The following is a 25,559-nucleotide window of genomic DNA, read 5'->3' as shown; positions in this document are numbered from 1 at the left end:
CACATTTTGATTCAGCTTTATTACTCGCTGAGCAGGGGTCGTCTTTTTCAGTAACATCCTGTTTCACAAACACAGACACACGGAAACCTCACAGGGGTCATTAACATTCCTCTATCAGACCTGATGGCCTTGTTTGATCACGTTGGACATTATTATTTTTCTGGATAAGACAGGGGAACTACTTTATTCTGTTAAATCTCTAGCAGCTGTAGAGGCAAACAGCTTCAATACAAAAGTTTGATTCTGTTTCTTCATTAGCGTGTCAGCAGCGTTTCACTGCTTCATCCGTTTTAATTAGAGCGCAATTGGAGCTTTTGTTCTTTTCAATTTCATTAAAACCTACAGACTCTATCAAGTGGAAGTCAATTCTAATGTAACCACAGAGTTCATTAGCTATTAGCTACAAGGGTTGTTGTGCTATTCAGAGGCGACATAAGGGGGACATTAAATAAATGTTCACATTACAATGAAACAGAACTACAAGTTTAGAGCTCCAACATCTTGGCTGTCTGGAACCGAATGTGACTTACAGTAAACAGCCTGAACAGATACCAAAAAAATATCTTTAATCTTCGCGTGTGCATGTAAAAACTTCACAGGCACATTTAACGCAATTAACATAAAAGGGATGGAAAAAGTGAAACAGCAGAACTGGATTGTCTTTTACTCTGTTGCAAGTAAACCGTCACTAGAGTTATTCAGTTAGTCAGGACACCATCCAGTCCTAAAAAATGCAATGGGGACAATCAATTCATGCTGTGGCCGGTTCAAAGTCCTCTTGCTTTGACAAACTGCTCCTTTGACGGTATCGCCGTGTCCTCTGATCCTCCTTCTCCAGTGACGACATTTTTAACGTTTCCCTCTGCGTCTATGATCACGGTGGTCCTCTTCAGCTGCTCGTAGCGCATCTGCCGCTCAGCAACGGCCTCGCAGGCGGCCAGCACCTCATCAGACTCGAAATCGTAGTCCTGCTCGAGCTCGGGGGCATGAAGGATCTGTTTCTTGGTCTCCTCCTCTTCCTGGGTTTTCTTCTCGCTCGCTAAGTGCTGCTTCTGTAGCTTGCGTGCCCACGCCAGGTCTTCCTGCCACAGGGCGCTCTCTGATGGCCACAGGTGGATAGCGACCTGGAAGGACCGCACAGCCTGCAGGGACAGTACGGCATGAGATCAGGACTCAAACACAAGCTCTGAGGTATGGCCATGAAAGATAGGAGGCGTTGCTCAATCTGCCAATGAAGACGAGCTTATGGTCTGAATTCTCTCAGGCCTGTTTGCGTGTGTGACACTGTGCAGCTGAATCAGCAGGTGGGTGCATCATCAGCACAAGCAAGACCCTAACACTCCTCATGCTGCGCAGCATCCGGATTTATGGCTGCATTAAGAAGACATCAATATCTCTTAGCTGGCTGTGCAGCTGTAGATCGATGAGAGGATAATAGTCCTACCGAGCTGAAATACAAACGGCGTCCCATCGTTTATGGGACCTGATTTCAGCCTTTAGCTGTGACGATTTGCTGCCTGGTGCAATCGATCCATCCCTACATGCTATCGGAGGTGACCGATGAGCTCATAAATGGATTCTGACTGACGTTTGAAATCTGTCTGGTATGAAAAAAAGAGTTGAAATTGGAAATTAGCCATAGCCAAATAGATTTAAAGGGACAGTACGCCCCAAAATCAAAAATACATGTTGTTCCTCTCGCCTGTGGTGGTATTTATCCATTGAGATCATTTTGGTATCTGCCTTCACTCGAATTTAAGGGAACTAGATGCACTTGGCTTGCTCAAAGCACCAAAAAAAAGAACTGATGTGTTGTGAGCAGTTTCATGTAGGAACTATTTTCTTTCTACCGAACCACACCCGCACACCGACGGAAGTGTGCATCAACCAACACTCATTGCTAGCTTGTGGAGATTAGCTTATAGCTAACCAATATGGCTAACGTTACAGCTCAGCCAAGGAGGACGCCGTTCATGTTTACATCCAACGCTGTCACGAGCACGAGTCTCTCGTCCTAGAGGAGATGCATGGGCTTCCTTCCCCTCACAAAAATTTCTGTGGCAGCTGTAGGTTTCTGCTTGTTCCAGTATTTCTCCAAATGTTCATTTCACCGCTGCCAGTGTTTGAGTCGAGTGCAGCCAAGTTACAGCTGATATGCTCCCGCCGGCAACGTTTGTCATTTCTTTAGTGAATGTTTAGTGAGTGTGCACTGCCCTTTGCTTCAGAGAAATGAGAGATTTAAGAGAGCTTTGTGTAACTTTCAGAATCGGTGTATTTGGCTGACCTGGATGTCAGAAATCACAGGTGCATCCAGTTCATTTTTGACTGTGGAGCCTGTCTGCAGTAAAGGCTCTAACACCAGTCTGTGTGGAACTGTGCAACACAACAAGCACCACGTATGGATAAGACACATCTCTGACAGGTTCACATCTTAATGAGGGAATCTCGGCTTTTCAGTAGCACCTGTTGGCAGAGAGCCACACCTTTTATGATTCTATGAAATCTAATCCAACCAGGTTGACCTGTGGTCAATGTCAGGCCGAGGAAGTGTCATTGGTGCACTGAATATCAAGCATTGCTGCTACGCTGCAAAAATATCATTTTCACTCGGTAATTTAGTCTATTTGCAGTTACTTTCAAGGAATTTCTTCATTAATGTACAAATTGACTGGTATGAAGTTAATACTTCACTGGATTCTATCATCATTTTATCTCATCAATCTCTTAATGGGAATCTCACGTCAAGGCAACATCGCTTACAACTTCGTGTGAAACAGTCCCCTCCTGAACATCAATAACCTGCACTGTCAAGATCATCTGATAAAATGTCCGAGACAGTTAGATGGAATATATTTTAGACAAATGAAACAGAACAGAATATCAAGTTTCATCTTGAACAGAGCAGATTCTTATCAGATCTTTATTCATATAATAATCCACCAACAGACAAAATGTCACAATGGGCAGATAAACCGGCTTTTCTGAGGAAACTTAATGATCTTAATGACGAGGTGAACGGTGACAGACCTGCCACGCCAGTGCCAATTTTCAAGTGACAAACAGCTGAATTAGAAGCTGTATGTTTGTTTTCCTCGAATGAGACAGAGAGGAGTGGAAATTAAAGAAGGGAAGGAAGAGAGCAGGCTTGTGAAAGAGAAAATGGGGAATCACTGCTCTCGTGTTTGCAGTAGGCACTACTCAAACATGTTGATGCACACAAAGCCCTACAACGCGACTGAACAAGCCTCGCTAAAAATAGATGAGCGATTTTTCTTTCCCCTTCCTTCCCAATCGCTTCATTATCCCAGGAGGTGTGTCTATATTTGGTTTAGTTTAAGCTCAACTAACTTTCAACACTTCCCATTGTTGTTTATGGTGCCGTAGGACAGGTCTCTCGCTCAAGGAGCGACTCAGTGCCATTACCTGGAGGCCCTCTGAGCTCAGCCCTGTTTGCTTGGCTCTCAATGGGGCGAACGGCGTAACTGTGATCAGCAGCTTTCATACACCCACAGGTCCCGGCGTGTTCTGGGGCAATTTAAGCAATCGTCCAAGCCTCAGGCACCTGGGTGTGATTTGAAAGAGGGACTTCTTCTCAGAGGCAAGGAGTTTTCAAATGCAGTAAACAGAAATAACTGACGTATCGTAAGAGCTCTTCAAAAACGAGGACACGACTGACTTCGAGTCAGCTGGAAAAACAGGGTTAGGGTTGCAAAATCGAACATTGGAGAATGAAACGGGAACATTGTGATCAAGCTCATTAGTGACTGACTGAGCATGAGGCCTTCGACTGTTATGCAACACTACTGAGAGCTGGTATTGTCTCTAAGTGCCGGCTTGACATTTGGTGCGTTTGCACCTGCAAAATGGTTTCTTTTTGGCTGCAATGAGGCAGTGCATTTGGATTTAATCACCACAGTGAGAACACTCATTGGCAATTACTCAACAATGTTATGACTTTTTTTTTTACGGGTTCTGTTGTTTCCTCATTTCATATCTCCTCCCACTGTGACTCATAAACGCCTCCATCCAGCACTTGTTGGTACATTTGTTCAATAGCAGTTTGGCAGCTTTTGTGAACAAGCCGTACTTTAATTTGTTTTCATTGGGAGTGCACTGCCAGCCATACTCACCAAGTCCACCTCTCCCATGTTCAGCTGGGCACGGCCCAAAGTCTGCCAGCCCTCCCACCAAAGGGGGCGGAACTTCACCGCCATCTCGGCTGCCGTCACAGCGGGGAACACTTCCTGCAGAATGGTCAGTACCTGTGGAGGAAAATTACGCCGTTCAAGACTTTAAATCTGTGGATGGTCAGGACTGAGTAGCCTTCACAAAGGAGAAGAGCGTGATTCCTGTGCAATCCCGTCACCTGAGCCGTTCACCGTATGAACACGCCGCACAGCGTAGAACAACAGTCACCAGATTACTCTGTAATTTACTTATCTATGCTCGCAGCAGGCTTTAACAGGGCTGCACTGACCTCATTAACCTTCTCAACCTTGCAAGACCCAGCAGAGGCTTATGAGACCTCTTTTATTCAGACACTAAGCAGATAAATGCAGGAAGTTTCAAAGGGATACTTTTTTACGTTCCTGCCATGTCGGAAACAAGCTGTCATGTACCGTTGTGCATGCATTTGCATAACAATCCGTGAAAAACTACTTTGAGACACAAAGTTATTCAAGAGGAAAATGGAGGTTTGGTAGTGCTGGAGGGTTTTTGTTATCCGCTGTAAGTGTAGCCGTCTGTCTGTGACTGTATTGCTGCTGTAGGACATGCACTTTAGCTGAGCTGCTATTCACTAGAGTAAAAACAAGACATGATTGATTTGATGATTAGTAATCTGTCAGCTCACATTCTCATACTTTAAACTTTTAACCAAAGAAACCACAGCGCTAAAATGAGCGACGAGCGGCGCCTCTCAAGTGTTCAGCGTCTTTCTCTGGTGCACTTTGACAGGAAATTAAGATGAAAGAGCAGCACTGCTGCATGATGAAATTAAACTCGTAGGGGTACACTGGCCCCAAACCACATCTTCGTAGGAGTGTCTGTAGTATGAGAAGAACACTGAAAACTAGAGTTTGGTGATGTCTGCAAAGTGAGCATAAGTTACATACTTTCTTTTCTATTTTTTTCATATGTTTGCATGTTGAATATTAATTATTCTTTCCATGTTTAGCACATTTGAGCCCATTTACAGCCTCACCAACTCTTCCCTTACTTCCCTCCCTTTTGCCTGTGCGTAAGCTAGTGAATAAATATGTAAAAATGTAGCTTCCTCTGCAGGGACATTTAATCCTCAGTTTTTTGCGACACACATTAAGACTCACCCCCTGACTACCTACAGCAGGCACGAACCAGGTAGATCTGAGAACTGTTTTTATGTTTGCACCTGAATGAAGAAATGCTTTCACTGGGCGGTAAATAGTGTGATGAAGAAAGATGGTTTTCCTTTAGCAAATCAGGCGCAGGGGCAATTATAATAATTAGAATAAAAACCCATCCTTCATTTTTGCGCTCTCTGACTGACAGTCCTTAAAAAAATACATATTCATCAGTTAAAAGTGGCTATTTAGTCACAAAGCTTGGGGTTGAGGGAAAGGGTTGATGACTGTCAGCCGTTGGTGATGGAAAGTGTTTTTGCTTCATACTGATGGAAGAATTTAAACACACAAATCACAATGAGTGATGTTAAATGGAAAAGCCCAATTCACCTCATAACCTTACAAAACAGTCTTAACCTCTTGCTATCAGCAGGACGATCATGTGATGAGTTTTAAAAATGGGACCAATTTGCTTACCGGAGTCAGCTGTGCCAGACATACAGGGGACGCATTAGGCTCAACGGTGATTGAGTTAAAGAGGAAGAAAGTGATGAGGGGAATTCGATGACCAGCATTGGTGTAACCATCCTCGTCATCAGGGGCCAGTAATGGGAGCACGATGAGGTCTAGCCTATGTTTAGCTCAGTGAATGTGAATAACATCAACAGTGATAGTGGACACTAAGAGATTAGATGTGCAGTCCAGCACTTTGGTGCTGAATCTAAGCAAAAACTAAAGTCTGTTCTGGTTTGAGTGAGTCATAGCAAGGTGTGGTGGAGGGTCCTTTGTGTGGTGATGTTTTCCAGGCCTCGTCCTCTAATGATTTCCTTCTATCCTATAATGGATAAGATTACATTAGATTTACAATAGTTCATGTGATGTGAACGGTTATGGCTATAGGAGAGATTTTATTGTGTTAGTTGTGGTAAATGAATAAGAAATAATGGACAGAGCTCTGTCTGCCTGTCTGCTTCCTCTTGCTGCACCACTTTCCACAATGTATGGGAACTACTGCTTTCAAAGATGCATGCGTTAGAAGAAAGGAAGAAGTGGTAGCTGAGGAATGATAGCAGGGTGAGGGACAAAAAAAAGACTCAAAGACACAATGGCATTAACCCAGAGGAAGAGGAAGCGAAAGGAACAAGAGAAAGGAACGAAGAAATGCAGCTACAAAGACAAACCATTAAAGCTGTTGGAAACATGCTGCAGACTTTCAGCGGTGTCATCAACGTGCTGATATCAGCCGTCGAGCTTAAAAGCATACCGAAGTGGCAGCTGAGAGGTGGTCTATGTGGCCACGATAGACAATAAACAATCACACACACAGTACACAAGCAGGGATTTGCAGAAGTGCACACACAGCATGCTGGCGGTCAGTAGCATTCCCAGACCAAAGCGTATGAACGGAGTATGCGTTAAAAGGGACTTCTTCAGGGCCAGGACAGAGAGGAGGAAGAGGAAAACGATTTCAATGCACATATGGGAGTTTGATTATTGTTTTAAACCAGAACCTTCTGATGTTACACATCAAAGCCTGTTTACAGGGCTTGAGGAGTACGACAGCACATGTGAAGAAAGCTGTATAAAGCAGCTCCAGAGAGAGCAGCACGAACCTGATAAATTGTCTCAAGAGATGTCACTAACTAAAAGTCTGAAAAATCTAAACTTTAGGGGTGCAGATTTAGAAAAGAGCTTGCCAAACCTATAGCCTGCTCCTCATCTCTGCTTGACGCTAGTGGCTACAAGCATAAAAAACATCTAAATCTCCATCACAACCCTCCATGGTTCAGCTGCATTATGGGCAATATAAGCCCCATGTTTTGACAAGGAAGAAGGATGTGAGGATTTTTTTGGTGCAATGCTAAATCTATGGAGAACTCGTTTAAGACAGACTTGAAGAATGTGATGCTAACCTTTAGAGGTGGTGTGTGTTGGATTTATCCACACTGGACCTTTAAAGATGAAGAGGAGTGGATATGATCATGGGTTCATATCATACCTGAGACTTCATCTCATACAGGACTGGGTTCTCAGGAGTCAGCTGAATGGCCTCGTCCCACTTCTTAATGGCCTCCCAGTGCCTAAAGAAAACACACACTGTGATTCACACACGCCTGGCAGGAGTTTCTTCATTGCATCATAAACCATTACCTGGCTGCTACTGGTGCACTGTATACTGGGGGAGCTCTGCAGCTGTGACACGCTGCTAAACAGCATCTGAATCATTAATAATGCATAAATGTTTGTCAGCAGTGATTTAAAGTTAGCCAAGATGCTCTACTCAGACATGTCACACGTTTTAGTTATTCCTTACTTTTTCTCAGATACAAAGTTTTAAATAGAATCGTTTGATCTTTGTTGTTTTAACTTATAAATAGAGCGAAAAGGGAGAAACAGCTCCCAGAACAGTATGCCACAAGGGCGTCTTCACAACACCCGTCCACCTGTCTGACGGAACGGCAGAGCGTATCAGGCTGCAGCAAGCTAAGTACACCCACACAGGTCAACTGAGGAGGACACCGTATATGGGTCACAAATCAAACTCCTCCCAGGAAAACCAGTGATGGAGTTTCTTATCATGCTCAGTCTCACCACCCTCTCCTCCTCGAGTCAATATTGACTCAAGAATCACTTCAACAACTCGGAAAGATTATGAGATGAAATACTGGGTTTGACAACACAATGTGTCAGTGGAGGAGGATATCCTGAAAACTTCATGACCAATTAAAACCACACAATGAGACCATCAACACTGATCAGTTATAAAACTCGGATTGGGGCCAGAAGCAGGATTAAGCGTGAGAGAGCGCTGTTATTAAACAGTCCGATTGAGGAGTGAGGAAACGGAAGCAGAGCAGTGTGGAAATCTAACCGCCAGATGAGGCAAAACGCTGCAAAATCATGGGAGGAAATTATGCAACAAGTAATTCAACACATGTCTGAAAGCTAAAAATGGCAACTCTGCAGTTATCACAACTCTGTACATCAGTCAAAGGAAGGGCGGAGCAGGAGATGAAGAATAAAAGTAAGATAAACAGAAGCCTGCGATCACTGCAACGGTGTTAAGTGCACCCTCATATGTAGTTAGAAGAAGGGAACAAATAGAAAGAAAAATTAGATACTTGCTGCATGTTCTTATTCACACACACACAAACAGGCCTTTGGAGGATATTACATCAGAGTACATCTATTCCAAGATGAGCTTTATTCTGAAAGAACTGACTCAGCACGGCAAGCTGGAAGCCGAACAAATCGGCAAACTATGCAGAGCATTCGGCCGACGGTGCTGCCTCACACATCCAAACACCTGTTTAAACTAGCTGCTGAAGGATTCTCAGCATTGTGCAACTGCATGGTCTATTTTTTCACCTCAGTGTTTTGAAGAATTTGGATGAGGTTTCCAAACCAGCTGCTGTGTTTTTTTTATTTTCAGTTTGGACAAGTTCGAGCTGATGTCTGGGTGAAGGACTGTCAATCACCTTTTTGCACGACCTATTTGAGCTGATGGTCTCAAGCAGACACCTGCTGAGCCTTGCTGAGTCTTTGCAGGGTTATTGCTAATGTTCAGAAGCCTAAAGGCTCAGCTTTGGTCAAGTTCAATGGTGAGCAATAAGCTACATTTACAGATGAATGTGTGATCAGCGTCATCTAATATTCTTTTTGATTGTTTGCTGTTTTTGTTTGTTCAAGCACTCATTTATCAGTCAGTCAGACAAGGTGTGTTTTTTATTTTCCTTTTCATTTGTGCAGCTCATGAATAAAAGTGACACACAGCTCATTCATATACGACAGAGCAGTCAGCTATCCTTATTAAGATTCTACTCTGCACGGCGGCTGATATTACAGAAAATGTTTCTGTGCCGTGTGAAGATGACGATGTCTGCAGAGATTTTACAATGTTCATCGGTGCTGTTCAAGAGGCAAAATCTCACACACGGTTGAAACAAACACTGCCCAATCTATCTTAATACTGACTGTGGTTGGTAAAGTCCTTGTAATTGTGAGAGTAAATCAAATTGGGCCTAATTGTAACTTGTGACCTGAGTAAATTTATATAAAACCAAACGTGTTGACCTTAAAAATTTAGAAAAACAGCTCAAAGCTGCACATAACATTCACAGGCCCACTTCTGCACGCAGCGTGACTCAAGGGGAGATTCAGTTCACAAATGGGCACTAGAGGAGCTCTCCAATTACATCGGGAACGTCGAAACCTTGGTAATGACAGACTGACATCAGAGGTCAAGACGGTAAGAGGGGAAAAATCCTCGCTGACATCCCGGACCAGACACCATCTCAAACCTCTGAACAGCCATTACTGAGCACCATGAAAGACATAATTTCCTGGCAAAATCCACTTTCTCCCTACAAATGCGATTACAGGCAGACACCAAGGACAAAGACATTACATGTACTGGACTGGGGTTGTGGGGGGGGGGGCTCATGAAGTGATTGTAATTTGGCTATAAAGGTCAATCGTCATGTATCAGATAACACTTCCTGATGGAGGTCTATTGTGTTTTCGTCTTGCAAAGGCAGCTGAGCGGGTTTGTTGCTCACAATATGAGGGCAAAGGTAGCACAAGCAGAAACATCACTTAATAATACTGGTCACCAATCTTCAGCCGAGCACAAATTATCTATACGAGCATACTTCAGGAGGTGCGATCATAGATTGTAGGAGCTATTTGAAGGTGTTTTTTTTTTTTTTAAATCACTTCCTGTTTGAAAAGCTTTCAATAAATTGCTGCATGTTTTTATTTCCCCCCTAATATTACATATAGACTGACAGGCCTGAACACCAGCCTCCAGCAAAATATTAATTATTGTTTTAATCCATTTGTGGATCTCATTCTGGGAGGAATGCAGCTCTTTGGCTTTTAAAATCTATACAAGAACATATGATTACAGACCCCAACACACATTTTGCTTTCACAAAAAATCCATTTCATAAAATATGGGGAAACACTCGAGCTTGGGTGGCATGATGTCGACTGCGCCTTTGAAATACAGTAGTGAACGTTTATTTGCAAGTCAGCAGAGAGCTTTTAGCTGTCTTTGGTGGGTCTGTGTGCTCTGTGCAATGCTGCCCTCCCTTGGAGAACTTCTAACATCACATGTGCATAGTTATTAGCAAAGCCGAGCTCCTTTAAGTTATTCTAGCTGGTAGTGTTGTTGTTCTCCCTCTTCTCTGACAGAAAAATTCCTAATTGATTGCTTTTAGCATCAAAGCTGTGATGAAGCTCCTATGCAATGCAGAGTCCACATGAAGAATCCACACACACACACACACACACACACACACACACACACACACACACACACACACACACACACAGAGGAAGCCCTCCATATCACAGAATAAATTGTAATCCTGCTTACTATAAAACTGGCAGTTACAGAAAACCTCTTTCAGTGGGAATAATAGCATAAGCGTGAAGCTTGTTCCTTCAGCACTTGTCATTTTTATCAAAGCAACAGGTGAGAAAATATCCAATGCCAATGATTTTTCTAACGAGGAGTTTGCAAAAGCTGCAAAACTGACTAAATAGTGTGATGTTCGTACGTCTGTATGTTATTTTTAAAGCTGACACTGACATGATCTGCACACAGCGAGCGCAGAAACCAGCCAGCTTCAACCAACATCCCTCACCTGCCATGCTCGGCCAGCTCTGCACCTTCACCCTTCAGCCTCTCGCTCTTGGTTGTACAGTCGTCCAGCAGGATCTCCCTCCGTCGTTTGATGGCCTGCTGCCAGTCCACCCCCTCATCCTGACCCGCTCCAACACCCTCAGCCTTCTCTGCTTCAGCCTCAAACTGCTGCACCGCTGACTTTGAAACCTTCTCACCAACTTTCCTCTTCCAGCCAAATGAAGCCATCCTGGAGGTAAAGTGGGAGATAGTGGGTGGTGAGGGAATCACACGTTGCATGCCCAGTAGTCGCACCTCATCTGAAAAATATGTAGTCTACGCTGGAAAATCCATATCGTCAGACTTTTATTTTGAAAGATCAGCAAGCTAGCTGCATTTCTTAGCATCGTTTCACCATTATGTTCTCATCTAACTTACGGTAAATTTTAGCATGTCTGCTACTTTTAGGCGTATCTCTTATTTAAGTCCAGGGGATATAGCTAGCTAGTTATCGAACAACTACACTCTACAAGGCTAGTTAATAAACAAAAACAAACGTGTCACAATAACGCTATCTAATGTTAGCTGTGGCATCTTAGCTAACATTTTCTAAAACTCTTGACACCTCAGTATATTTGTTCACACAAAAGTCATTTAGACATAACAACATATTTCATATCGTTGTTTCAAGACAGCAAAGTATGCTCAGGAGGGGAGGTATACGCACGGACTTCTATAGCTTCCCGTGGGCTAAACTGGACAAGCTAACGGCTATTAATGGTTCGCCATATTTGGTGACCCTTCAGATTTAAGACCCGGAAGCTGTGGAAATGTTTACATCGTCTCTTAAAGACACACGAACCGCATTTTTTTTTTTTTTTTTAAGATACTACCATATTAACGGCACGATCGCTAAAAAAAATATTTTCTTTTACTTGAATAATAAAAATAAAAAAAATCCTAATTTTCGGCAATTGTTACTAAAATTTAATATCTTGGACTAATGCTCAATTTTTCCCACTAGATGGCACCACAGACATGACATTTTGTGTGTCATACAAGATATCATCTTTAATAAACATCACAGATTATCCTGTAATTATCATTGCTGTCCATTGCACTAATGCCATATTACACAGCAATGTACAAAGACTGTTATGAAATGACCTGAATAAAATGACAGATTGCAGAATAAGACTGAGGATTTTAACTTCCCTGTGAATTAAAGTGTATAAATCTTTCTCTGTAGTTTTAGATTATTTCATTTTCTATATTGCATAAATGCAATGAAATTATGTAATTTTTTATATTCTTTGCACTGGTTATTGTACAACTGCGATGTTAAACTGGCACCATATTTCAAGTTAATATAAGACGACAAACATACAGAGAAAATCCAGCAGAATTGTGTGCAATTTAGCAGTTTATTAGGCAGTTGTGTATACAAACGATTTCAACACTGTCCATTCAGATTTACACTGGTCCATCTGTTAGGGTCCCTTTACACATCAAACAAAAATAGAACAATATTTCTTTGAAGCAGTTCAGATAAACAGAATAGACAGAATTTATCTGCTGACAGTCCACCAGGACACTACTCCATAAGCTTCAAAAAGATCATGGTTTCACACATTCATCCTTTCTACAAAACCTGAAACATGAACTCCATGAAAAGTTTTGTAATCAGTACTTGCAACTGCCCTAAAACAGTTTAGTTTTACAATATCTTTCCAAAACCACAGTGTGTGTTTCTTTACCATGGTCGCTCTATTTTATAAACTCTAGTTTAAAACGGAGACATAATGGTCAAATGTCAACTAAATATTTCAGTCCAAACCTGCCCCGCAAGACAGCAAGAAGAACAAGATGATCATAATTATTGTCACTCTTGGCAATTTTTGTTGAATTATATCTCTGAAATGTAAAATCGTTTATACAAACAAGATAGTTTACATTTTTAAAGCCGTGGAGAGCTAAACACTGGAAACAAAGACTTTAGCAACTGCTAGCACCCCTTAATAAAAATAAAACTAAGTGTCTGATATCACAATGAGAACATGCAACGTTCTTTAAAACCTGGTTTGACTGACTGAAGACAAAAATGAAGATGATCAAATGAGAAACCAGTTTGCTTTGTTTTTTCCTGTTGCATTGATTAAAAGGTGGTAGCAGTTACTGACAGTTTGGCAACAACAGAATCAGATGTATATTTTAAGTTTTGCAATTAAGAGTTGTCTTTTTTTCTTTTTGTAATGCCAACACTTAAGAATAATCTGTAAAGTTCAAAGAAACAGTAACTGTGAATAAACACTGACAAAATAATTTCTGGACTTTTAACTCTTCAAATTGCAAAAGGTGCCAATAATTCTGACCAGCACAGAATTCAATCTTTTACGGACATAAAAACTTAACAGTACTGATAATGATAAGGCAGCCAAACAACAGACACCACTTAAAACGTTAAGACTGTTGACAGGAAATGGAGGGAGACGCGTCATTCTCGCGATTAAAGACATATCCCAGACTTTGTGAGCTTGAAAGTATCAGGTTCTGTCTGACATGTTTTATCAAATATAAATCAGCGACACATTTATGATCTTAAAGCATGAGAGATGTTTTTACTTCAGAATCAGAACTGCAATCTACCCAGCAGGATTTTCCAATACCAAGCTCACAAGTCTGATTCAGGTTTAAATATGCGAACATAAAACTTCTTTCAAGGTCGACCTTCAAGGGAATGCATGGGCAATCAAACCATGAACATATGCAAAAATGGCGACATTTTGGATGTATTCACCTGCCAGTACACATTGTCCATGCACTGCATGTAATTGCTACTACTCAATTTCCAACTGAGCCCCGAGGCCTATACACTTGTGATGGATTGGCATTTACAAATTGAATGTAGGCAAAAGGCATTTCACTCAGCAATCGTAATCAAATCCTAATTCTTAATCTAAAAAAAAACAAGAAAGAGAAAATACAACAAAAAAAAGTCAAAATCAGCTTGTCATTTTAATATGCGACACTCAAAATGATATATTCCGAGATTTTGACTTTCATGGCAAAATACCTCTTAAATGGTAAAAGCAGGCTATGTTTATCAATCAAGTATCAGAATAAGTGTGATTGAAGGAAACAAAACTGTGATATTGATTAAAAAACCAGACAGTAACAAAGGAAAATATATACCATCCAGCAATAGATCTTAATGCAATAAAGAAAAAAACAATTCCATTTCCAATAGAACCAACACTGCGTCCATTTAACGCACTGATAAATATATTCACGTCTTTATATATAAAAATGTAGGGGACAGACATATTCAAACAAATTTTTACAACAAGGACAAAACCATGACAATTTAGTCTCTCACAACTCAGATTCTCCAAAAAAAAAAAAAGAAGAAAAAAACAAACATGAATGGTGTGAAGCATTCTTTTGTCCCTGACACAAGACAGAAATACGAGGGTCATTGCACTTCTTCAGAGTCCAATGAATGTGATGGGCATGACCACCCTAGTTATAGCCAGTGCAGCGCCCCGAGACATCTGCACCACTTCTCTGGTCCCCACTGAGAGAAATACAAGAGCAGCAGGAAATAAAAGATACTTGTGCAAAAGTGCTTCCTGCATCCTATACGACTGCCACCCAAATACCAAACCCTCATCGCGTGGCTTCCTTCTCTGCAGGCAAAAACTTGATCTTGCTCTCTGTACTGGAAAGCAGTGCTCACTGGCTACAGTACAGAAAATTCAGTGTAATCACTTGCGCGTATATGTATAGGTGGGATGCGGACATTTGCTATGAAATTGATCGGAAAATTGTAAAACCTCCTAAATGTTGTTCTGTCCCAGCTATTAAGTAGCTTGTCATTCATCGTTCCCAGTAACCCCGTCCATTCCCTGCCAGCTCAGTATACATCTCTTCCGCTTAAGGAACACTAACCTGCATCAGTGCCATGGAACAATCACTTCATCCGCAGCCGGGATGAACTGAGCCATGAATCAGTTGCATGCTTATTGCTATAAAGACACTCGGAGAGGAAAAAAGGCTAGCGATTGTTTTGCAAGCTATCGTGCAAGTAGTTTAATAAGATTTGCACACATCTCAAAGAACTCGATGGTGTGGCTTCCTGGTCGAGGGACAGACGCGTTGTCTCCGCCTCCCGTCGAGTCGATGGATGAGGTCAAGGATGAAGCTAAGGAGCCTTCTGCCGCCTTGGTGGAGTGCACAAGGCTGGACGCAGCCGGAGCGTCTGCCCCTTCTACATCGTTCTTAATAGTGGTGCGGTAGTTGCCCACAGACCCGGAGCGGAGAGGGGTAGCAGTTCCAGATTTTGTCTCCAGCATATCATCTGAATAACACAAGACACAAAGTGGTTGCAGGTCATGTGACTTGATTAATTATATTACTAGAAATTACTGTAGGGACACCTTGATGAACATTTTTTGGCCCCAGTCCCAATCCTTTAATATTTGGTGTGTCTATATTGACTTAGATCAGATACCTTTATTTACTTAAATGTTGATTAAATATGTATATGTGCATGCTATTTCCTTAAGATACTGAAGATCCTGCTTCAAAAATATCACATTTATAATTTTAAATTTCAGATATGATATGAATGAAAGACAGAACTGACAGACAGAGCCTCAGGAAATGAATCCTCCCTCACAAATCATCGTTGGCTGAGCTAAGACGCCAGCTGCAGAGAGAGCACTTTAACCAGACAACAGACAAGTTTCGTTTTGGTCTGCCATCAAGTCACACAGAATTAACATGAATTTAGCAGCTGATACGGTCTGTTGCTGGCAACCATGCAGAGAACACAAACTAAAAAGGAGAAGCTGCTACCTGAATGTTTTGTACGCTGCTCTTTGCTAATGATAATTAGTGCCGTAGTTTGAACATTAATTAGCGCTGCAGAGCCCGGCTGTGGTTAAAGGAGAGCCGCACTGCAACACTCTAAGGCTGATACTCACAATAAAGAAAGGACTGGAATTATGATCAGCTGTATTTTAGCTGATATTGATCTACTGAAATATGCCCGGATTGGCTCAGATACTAATCCTTGTAATCAGCGCGTGACGTCTCTAAATGACTGTCTATACCTCCAGGAAGTACCAATAATTTCATGTACTTAATAAATAGTTTTAGGCCTTATTGTCTGTACCGATTTTCTGTTCTGAAAAAGGCGTCTTAAAGTTAATTAGATGACAATGATTCTGCATTTCTGAGAAGTCAGATTTAAAATTTTAAGGTCAAATTTAATCAGCCTTCCACTCCTCAAAGACATCAGTTACAACTGCATCTGAACACAAACACTGTGGCTGACTTTGTCGTAGCTTGAGGTCAAAATTTGGTCTTGTAACCTTTACACAGCATGCCTGTGCCCGTGTTAGTGACCTATAACAACACTCTTATCTCATATTTTCCTTTGAGTTACTGCTGCGCACCTATACAGACTGTGTAAAAGCCAAAGCCCTCAACCCTGAGTCAATCATTTATGAGGTCTGCACTGAAGTACTGCAGGACAGAATCCAGGTAAACACTACCCAGATAGAGGGAGCTGAATTGAGGCCTTGTCTGAATATCTTGTCAATGTTAACAGAGTAAACTTTACAGAACTGTTAGTGAGTACACTTTCCTTTTTTATCTTGAGTTTACTGAACATCACGAACCTTTTTAACTGTATGGTTTTGATTAATTTTGTCGATATGAAATCAAAAGCCTTGATTTTCAGTGTTTTGCTCAGGCGCATGCAGGAAGGTGGAGTTAAAACTTACCGTCTATGCTACGGAAGTCAAGGAGGTAGGTTCTACTGTCCACCTGGTAGAGTTGAAGGCTCATCTTGGTTTGCATCCCAGTAATCGGATTCTTCCTTCTCACACGTAGATAATAAGGATTCACAACCTGCAAGAGTTACAAAGGGTGAAGACACACTGACTCTTTAAAAGGTACTTTGAACTTATGACTCAGTTTCATTTCAGTGCATTTTAACAACAAATGAAGCAACCGAGCGTCTGAGACCTATTTCCTCCAGCATGCCCCTCTCATAGAGTTTCTTCCTTACCTTCCACTCATAATCCAGCTGTTTCATGGCACGGCACACTTCTGACATGATATCGTTGGGTCTACTCTGACTGCGGATGCCCAGGTGCCACTTGGCCCTTCTAACACCCTGGTGCTTGGACTTCTGGGGGTTCAATTCATCTAGTGTGTGACGAGGCCTGGGGAGCGTCTCCGCCACGAGGAAGGGTACGCGCTCAGGGTGGGGCTTGATGATGCTGGTCATCGCTGCACCGGACGAGGTCAGGTGCTGGTCGTCTAGAAAAGAGTCGGGGGGGCTGGACGCCAGGTAGAAATCCTTGGCTTCATTCATGATGCGACGATTGTCAATGATGAGGTGGTAGGCGACGGCCAGGGGATCCTGATGGTTGCGACTATATATGCAGGCCAGGACCTCCTCCTCTGGGCACTCAAACTTCTCGCATACCTCCTTCAGGGCCTCATCGTCAATCATGTTGTTGCTGTAGGAGGGGTCCTCGGGGAACAAGTACTTGGGTAGGTCCTGTTGGAACCACTCGTCCTCTCTGTGGGAGGAGAAATTATTTTTGTAGCAAGACAAACAACATACCATGAATGTAACCGCGTCAGTAGACTACTCTTACATATTTACTTGTCAAAAAAAACAAACAAGCTCACCGGATCTCTTTGATGGTGGCTCTTTTCATGGGGTCCACTTGCAGCATGTGTTTCAGGAGGCTTATTACTGAAGGGTTCAGATACTGCGGAGTGAAAAAGATCCCATCGCAGATCTTCTTAAAGAGTGTTGGCACGTGGTCGTCATCAAAGGGAAGTGTCCCACACAACAAGGCATAGAGAATGACCCCACTGCTCCAGATATCCACCTCTGGACCAGCATATAACCTGAGGACGAGTGAAACAAACAATCCTTTATTGACGAAAGCAACATTTCACTAGATTTTGCTTTATCAGCAACATCACTGGCAAATGCTTAAAGTCCTGTGTCAATGTCAGCTTCCAACGCTGGCAAAAAATACAAAACACTACCTTCCTGAGATGACCTCAGGAGCAGCATAGTTTGGAGAACCGCAGCTTGTTCGCAGGAACTCTCCATCTGACATCATGTTTGATAAACCTGCACAGAATTTTACACCATTACACAGCATACACATGTGTTTCAAACACACTTCAAACCCAGCAGTTACTGATTTTGTTGGCCATTTGGCGGCAGCATGAAGAAGTTGTAAATGTAACAATGACATATGATCACCTTGTAAGTTGATATGGCAAACAGTTACTTATTTACACATCCTCCAGTTATGGAGCGACATTATCAGTCACCTGGAGTCATGTTTCTGACCACCTGATGAATGTAAGTCCAATATTCACTCTCTTTTAGCTCTGTGTTTGGTCTCTACCAACTCCTGAAGGAAATAATCTGGCTCTTTAGCTGCTAGATGCATCATGTCAACATAAAAACTTTTGATATCTAGAGGAAGCATGCTCCACCTCATCCTGCCAATGTAAATCATCTTTGAGGAAGTGCGACATGGTGCTATGCAGGTAAAGCACTGATTTATTTAGCTCCTGTTCGCTAAATGTTTAAGTCAAATTAATCAATCCCATTGTGTCCTATTTATTTCATCTTATACAACTACTGTAGTCTCTCAGCAAAGAGCAAATGCCTTTTTATCTCTCAGCAAGAGTCAAAATGAGTCACAGAAAAATATCACACAGCAGTGACAATGTATAAATAAATGGATCCAATGGGGATACGAATATTCACTAATAATGATTCAAAAGAATTTGGAAAAAGCATGCTGAAGTGGACTGGTGTAAGACGGGACACAACAACGTGCAGCACTTTGTGTAAGAAAAACAAGGTGAAATTCTTTGAAAACAAGTTCTGCATATGTACTTAGCCAGACTTAGCTTGAGGGTAAAGCACAGTTATGTTTGCAGTCAGTGTTCCTTTCGAACCTCGAGTCACTGTGTGTATTTTAAGTGGCCTAACAAACGTGAATAAGTTTCCTTTTAATACAGTATTTGCTGATTTTTAAAAATATCTTCAAGCCTGGATTGTTTATATTCATATTCACTAGTTTTTACTTTTCTTCCTCCTTGCCTTTGCTGGCACATTAACACGTTTCTTTGACTAATCACATCCTTGTGTGCATGCATGCGATTAGGGATGCACCGATCAAACTTAAGATCTAAAGTCAGGCGACACCAATTCCCGATCTGAACCAAGTCCTGCACTACTGTGTTTTTTTATATCAAAATAATGTCTGTTAACACTCCTGAGTTTGAGCCTGAGACACACTTACCAAAGTCTGCAATCTTGGCATTCATGTGTGCATCAAGCAGCACATTTTCAGGCTTGAGGTCTCGGTGCACCACCATGTGCCTGTGGCAGTAGTCTACAGCTGAAATAATCTGCTGGAACAGCCGGCGACTCTCTTTTTCATCCAACTGTCAAAGCAAAAATGATCCATTAGGTGAGATCTTCACTCTGACTCAGTTAGCACATCACAGCTGACTAAGCAGCGCTTTGTGTTGTGCTTTTGCAGCCGCTGTCGGTTTTCTGGTTCGCGGATTACTGTATCTGCACCAAAGGCTGCCAATAACACCAAGCACATAATGCACTTCTGAGCTCTGGTCCACTCGCTGATAATAAAGCATGCAACATCTGCTACGACAAGATGGGAAGAGTGAAAGAGAATGTGGGACATCATTATAACAGACTATATGACATTTTCCAGTATCACAGTGTACCTTTCCGTTTTTGCAGATGTAGTCAAAGAGCTCGCCTCCTGAGACGTACTCCATCACCATGAAGATATCTGTAGGGGTGCTTATAACTTGATACCTGCAGACATCAACACAAAGTGGGGATCATGTGGGTAATCCACAATTAAAGGGTATTACACTGCTCAAACACTGACAGTTTTCATTTCATCATTTGTATGAAGACAAAATAGGAATGTGTACTCCTAAATCTCCTGGATTTGGTATCCAACTGTGGAATATTATAGAAACATCAAAAGCAGCCAGAGGAAATTGTTTGCGTTCTCCATGTCAACAACAAGCACAAAACCTGTCTAAGCTCATGGCATGTGTGTGCTCCATTTCCAGTAAAATGGAAGGGCAACAATGTGACTAAAACATAAATCCACGTTTCATAAAGGCACCATGTGACATACTTTCCAAAGCTGTGTTTCATTGCACCACATTACGCATGCCCTCTACCTTGCCCCAATTGTTGTTGAGGAGTAAATAAATGTTCATAAATTCTGTTTAAGGCAGTGTCCAACCCACTTTCGACCCAGGCCAGGAGGAGGGTCACAAACCCAGAATAGCCTTTGTGTGCATCACTGTGCCAGTTAGAAGGGAACATAACACTTTTTGCAACTGTTCATTCAACTTGGTGCATTTTTAAAAAGGTCAACGCCATTACAAAACACTTGAACGATCCCTTAGATTTCGCCCTTATCCATATCCATCAATGCTTCCAAGCAACAAAAGCATATTTGTCAACAACAAATACCAGAGTTTACTTCATCAATGTCTGTGGTTGGATTCATTTTGCACGGCTCATGACTCAAAGTCCGCAAGTTTTAAAGAACTAAGAAGCAGTAGCAAAGTAATGACAATGTGACAGTAGACAGATATCGTAGTTACATTGTGTCTACCTTATCTTCAATTCACCATCTTTAGTCCATCCATCACAAAATTGCCATGTTTATCTAAAAATCAATGCAATAATGAGTGTAGTAAAGTCTATAGAAACAAATGCATGTCAGTTAAAATTCCCTCAGTAACAGCAGATGTTGACTAACGGCTTGTCTCATGTGTCATGATTGCTGCAAACATCCTGTGCACCAAGTGAAGCAGTGTTATAATGCTGCATTTGTCTTGACTAGACAGGCAATGCTACACACTCTGCCCGAGTGTTTGTGGACTCTGTCAAAGATGAGATCTCACCCTTTATATGTGTGTGTGTGTGTGTGTGTGTGTGTGTGTGTGTGTGTGTCTCTCTCTCTCTCTCTCTCTCTCTCTCTCTCTCTCTCTCTCTCTCTCTCTCTCTCTCTCTCTCTCTCTCTCTCACACACACACAACAGAGTTTACATTCTTGTGCATGCATGACATGTAGCTGGTATTTCAGACAATTAGCCACACCTCCTGGCGAGTCTAATGACCCTTCAATGCAGCAGCCTGCAGTCTGTGGACATTCACATACCAGGCAGGAAGTACCTCTGCAATTCTCAACTCTATTATTTAGATCAGTGACTCTCTCTTTCAGCAAACGTACAGCGTACCACCACAGCATTTTTATGTTGTCAAATAGAGCAGTGGTTACCATGAATGTGCAGACCTCAGATTGTTAGTCAGTTCAGATATGCAAAGCAAAACTGCAACTATTGGACCAAAAAATGTGTTGTTTTCATTCTAAATGATAATAACACTAATAATTGTGTAGTATTGTTGACCGTGATACTTTCTGAGATGGTAATCGTACCACAAAAATCTCATATGGTTGCAACACAAATCTGCATCAATACATGTAAATGTGTAAATCTGGATAAGAAGTGACATTTCCCTCCTGCTGTAGTCCATCTCCACTATACAGACTCGGAAATTCTGTGAATACACTTTCAATGATTACTGAATTTAAGATGAGGTCAAACAGCAAAGCGTCACAAAAGAAAGTGATAAAACACTTTTTTCATTACAATGAAAGGTCAGCAGGGGGATAACCAAAACAGGCAATAAAGCCGAGGAGTGAAGGGAGAGGATACTGGGTCAGACAGATATTGTTCTCAATGGATGTATTCTAAAACACACCATTAAAACCTGGAAATAGCTCAGTGGGTGGCATTAATGTGGCGGCAGGGGGATTATGGAGCAGCGAGCAGGGTGTAATCTAGGACTTACAGTTTAATTATGTGAGGATGCCTGAAAAGCTTGAGGTTCTGGATCTCCCTGCGGATCTTTCCCACCACGTCCAAACTGCGGATCTTCTGCCTGTTCAAGATCTTCACTGCCACTTGGTGCTTGGTCAGCTCATGTTGGCCCACTGTAGGATTACAAGAAAATGAGCTCATGTGAGTAATGCCAATAACAACCCAGGACAAAGAAAAGACAAAACACACAACAAAAGGAGGAAATATTATAGATTAATAATAATAATAATAAAACTACTGTCACGATGGGGTGAAAACCTTTTTTTCTGGAAATAAGGTTTAAGGCAGGTTTAAAACATTGATGTTTCTGTCCACCTGATGAATTTAAATCTAACACTGACTCTCTTTGTAGCTCTGGTCTGGTCTCCACCAAGTCCAAAGCTATTAAATGATCCACTACGTTCACCAGCTAGTTGTTAACTTTGTTTGTTTGCTGTTTAGTGCTGGGCAGGTAGTATTCAGTAGATTTCTCAAAGCTTTTTGCTGCAAACAGCTGCCTGTTTGGAAGAGATGTTGAGAAAACCAAACAGTGACATTGCAGACCAGAAAACCAAACAATTAGCTAAAATATGCTAAAATGCTCTTGGGAGTTGAGGGGAAAATGTAGTGGTCATCTGATTTATTGTTAATGGGAAAATACTAATTATAGCTGCTTGGTAAAAGCTATAAGTACATTTGCACAACACTAAAATATCTCTGCGTCTATAACCACAACACTTAATGCTCAAGACTGAAGACCAAGAAATACTATAATCCAAACAGCTTGTTTTTATCTTGATGACTGACTTCAGTGGTTTCTGAAGGGCGTTCCCAATCCAAAAAGCCTGAGATCTATCTAAACCTAACGCTGTAATCCTTCAGTCAGTGAAAACACGCAGAACTGATGTTGCGTGGATGCTACATGACAAAGAAAGAAAAGTATGCAAACATACCTGAAACATATCAGAACACATCTACCACGCAGGAAAAACAAACTGTAACACTTGAATGCATAGAGGCAACACGGCACACTTGCACATACTGAAGCCCTCTGCTCCTCTAGGAAGCCTACGCCTTTGACAAAAGTCTAACTACTCACCCAGGTGTGTGATTTGGTTTTCATTCACCAAAGTTTCTGCAACACACACTTAGAGGATCGGGGACTGCTTCCTCTGCCTCCTCACCTTTGACCTTACTGTTTTGGTTGAACCTGCCAGGGTATAAAACACTATCTGGCATAGCTCTCAGGGTCAATGTAGTACACAAGGCTCTATACCAGTCAACGCTGCAGTCCAGGAGAGACACATTTACACTTAGCAATTAGTAAACAGCTGCAATTGATTTACCAGTAGTGCTGGTGGTAAACAATTAACGAAGTCTCCAGTAATCAAGACCATAATCACAGAGCCAAAACTCCAGTGCACTGTGGTCCACTTCCTTGGAAAAAAATGAGAGCAGAGAGATGACTCACTGGGAATTAACTGACTGTAAACAAAGCTAGTGGTTGCCCTGACTGTTTTTTTGGAAAGCGCCTAGTTGGTTTTCTTCATTTTGGTACATCAGGGCTTAATCGTGTGTTCCTAGGAGACCACTACATGGTGAAACAGAAACCAGTCTGCAGGAGAGGTTTTAGCCTCTAACTACCACATCAGACGATGGCAGGAAACACATCTGAAAAGACAATGTGAGCTAATACAAATAGACGTTCACTGAAATCCAATAGGTATTTTAGCCCAATACCTGTTGGTACAAGCAAAACTGTATATTTACACACTAATCGTACCGCCTTTGAGACTGACAACACTGGGCGTACATTGGCTTGGTTTGCCCCACTCCCTCCCCTCACACATCTTGAAGCAGTACTGTCTCTTCAATAGGATGGCAAATACAACTCATAACGGGGGCAGAGTTGAGAGGAAACGAAGCGGCGAACTCTGCAACTTTCTTATATTACGTTAAGAAAGAGAGACGATTAAACGACAGAAATTTGGATAATCAAATGATCCTCGGAAATGTGTTACCAGCTAACGCTAACATCTAGAGGGTTTACTTCCCGGTGTCTCTTGACAAGCGACTTGTGGCTCTCTGGCTAGCTTACAACGCAACCGACGCTAAGTGAAATATAAGTGGCTAACAGATGCTAATGTCATGAAACTTTCATTGTGTGGCCGTCGTTGGAAACTGCAGCTGCGTCCCCAAAAACGTCATGTTTGCCAAAAACAAGTTGAGCCAACTAGCAGGACAACAAGTGTGTTACCTTCCTGGCGTTGCGACAAGTTAGCTTTCATAGCAGGCTAATTTAGCAGCTAAGCTAAAAGCTCCAACTGCCACCATCTTTCAGTTGGCAGGATGCACAAGCGTCAAGACAGTCAGACATACCTTTAACCTTTCCAAATGTCCCCACTCCGAGTGTGTCTCCGAGAATGTAATGTCCAATTTTAACTCTTCCTTCATGTTTCGTTTTTTCCGTCGCCATCTTCCCGCAGTGGCCTTGCTGCGGGGTTAGCTAGCTGCGGGCAGGGATGGACTGAACTCCGCTGTGTGCGTCTCTACTCTAGCGGCTCTGTTCCGTACGGAGGGAGGGAGGCGCCCCGGCTCCTGCGCGATTCGTCAAAGGCGTAGGCGACGTAGTATGTTGCCTTCAAATGCTCCCTGTAAACTACTAAATCGGGGTGTGATTATGAACTTTTTGGGTTTTTTTGCCCTGAAAACAATAAGTGTAACGTCATTTTGAAATCAGGGTCACAGAGTGAATAGAGGGAAAGTGTGCAGTAGACAATCAGGTGGTTAATGAGAACAAAAATAAGACAAAACGGTGGCATGACAATAAATAAATGGAGTACATGGCAGTAGCAAACTTGAACAAATGTAGCAAAATGTATCATTAATTATTTACAGAGAAAGCTTAACAGCACTGTGGGAACTGTGGATCAACTCAGCACTGCAGAGCCATGTATGGGCCATACTTCTTCATCAGACTCACCAACCTTATGCATTCTCTCATGACTTTTGCTTGTTCTGTCCTCAATTTGCTCTCACTAATCACGTCTTGACTTTTCCTTGATTTTTTTTTTAAAGCAATATGTGGATTTGCATGTGTGTTATGTGTGTGTTTGTTGACTAAATGTAATGTTCATTCTAAATTAATAAAGGATTATTATTTACATAGATAGGTGCTGTCCAACAATGTGTGCAGGTGGCTTGAGAGCAGAACAGTAGCTGTGAAGCAGGCAAAATCTACTAGAAAATGAAGCTAAGGGCAGAAAGGCATGCCAAAACTTAATCTGATTGAATGAGTCTTCATCTGTAAATCTCTTGTGTTGTTGTGTTGTGTTCATTGTGTTATGTAATTCCTTTCCTCCTATACTACTTGATTCTGCAATACATTTTGTCTTGTTATACTCTTCACCTCTATTTTAGGAAACTTTACAAGAGTTGGAAAGATGAACATTTGGTACGATTAAGAGCATTAAGGAGACTCATCTGTCTTCAGAGACTGAGATTTGCACCACTGTAATATTCATGAGGAACAGGATTCTACAAGAATTATGGTTATTAAAATTATTAAATGGAAATAAAAGATGGAATCAAAGTAACTATTTATGATAGTTTATGTAACCGATGGGATAAATTCCC

At 41.8% G+C, this 25,559-nt stretch overlaps 2 protein-coding genes across 3 annotated transcripts; both read right to left on the bottom strand.

Moving 5' to 3' along the window:
- Positions 1-11,774, bottom strand: ttc33 (tetratricopeptide repeat domain 33). 2 transcript variants are annotated; one of them, XM_070989793.1, is made up of 5 exons: positions 11,678-11,774; positions 10,973-11,200; positions 7,321-7,402; positions 4,131-4,262; positions 1-1,142 (listed from the first exon to the last, which is right to left on the bottom strand). In XM_070989793.1, the coding sequence occupies exons 2-5, from the start codon at positions 11,197-11,199 to the stop codon at positions 768-770; spliced, it is 816 nt and encodes a 271-aa protein (XP_070845894.1). In that variant the 5' UTR covers position 11,200; positions 11,678-11,774; the 3' UTR covers positions 1-767. The 2 variants fall into 2 exon arrangements, with proteins under 2 accessions (XP_070845894.1, XP_070845893.1); XM_070989792.1 differs by having other exon boundaries at positions 10,973-11,760.
- A 588-nt stretch (positions 11,775-12,362) lies between these two features.
- prkaa1 (protein kinase, AMP-activated, alpha 1 catalytic subunit) lies at positions 12,363-24,490 on the bottom strand. Its single transcript, XM_070988528.1, has 9 exons — positions 24,303-24,490; positions 21,916-22,057; positions 19,756-19,849; positions 19,308-19,452; positions 18,028-18,115; positions 17,659-17,883; positions 17,027-17,546; positions 16,740-16,866; positions 12,363-15,307 (listed from the first exon to the last, which is right to left on the bottom strand). Exons 1-9 carry the CDS (start codon positions 24,397-24,399, stop codon positions 15,024-15,026), a joined length of 1,722 nt encoding a protein of 573 aa, XP_070844629.1. The 5' UTR covers positions 24,400-24,490; the 3' UTR covers positions 12,363-15,023.
- Between the last annotated feature and the right edge of the window lie 1,069 nt (positions 24,491-25,559).

The sequence above is a fragment of the Chaetodon trifascialis genome, chromosome 20 (genome assembly GCF_039877785.1).
Source record: "Chaetodon trifascialis isolate fChaTrf1 chromosome 20, fChaTrf1.hap1, whole genome shotgun sequence".
In the NCBI taxonomy this organism is placed as follows: domain Eukaryota; kingdom Metazoa; phylum Chordata; class Actinopteri; order Chaetodontiformes; family Chaetodontidae; genus Chaetodon; species Chaetodon trifascialis.
This window is presented reverse-complemented; position numbering and strand designations above follow the sequence as displayed.

Coding starts and splice junctions, on each gene's coding strand:
- ttc33 (XM_070989792.1), bottom strand. CDS start 11,250: ATGCAACGTGTGATTCCCTCACCACCCACTATCTCCCACTTTACCTCC. Junction 7,403..10,972: donor GAGCTGGCCGAGCATGGCAG/GTGAGGGATGTT, acceptor TGTTTTCTTTAG/GCACTGGGAGGCCATTAAGA. Junction 1,143..4,130: donor ACATGGGAGAGGTGGACTTG/GTGAGTATGGCT, acceptor CTGTCCCTGCAG/GCTGTGCGGTCCTTCCAGGT.
- prkaa1 (XM_070988528.1), bottom strand. CDS start 24,399: ATGGCGACGGAAAAAACGAAACATGAAGGAAGAGTTAAAATTGGACAT. Junction 22,058..24,302: donor GACATTTGGAAAGGTTAAAG/GTATGTCTGACT, acceptor GTAATCCTACAG/TGGGCCAACATGAGCTGACC. Junction 19,850..21,915: donor CATCCTCACATAATTAAACT/GTAAGTCCTAGA, acceptor TGATGTCTGCAG/GTATCAAGTTATAAGCACCC.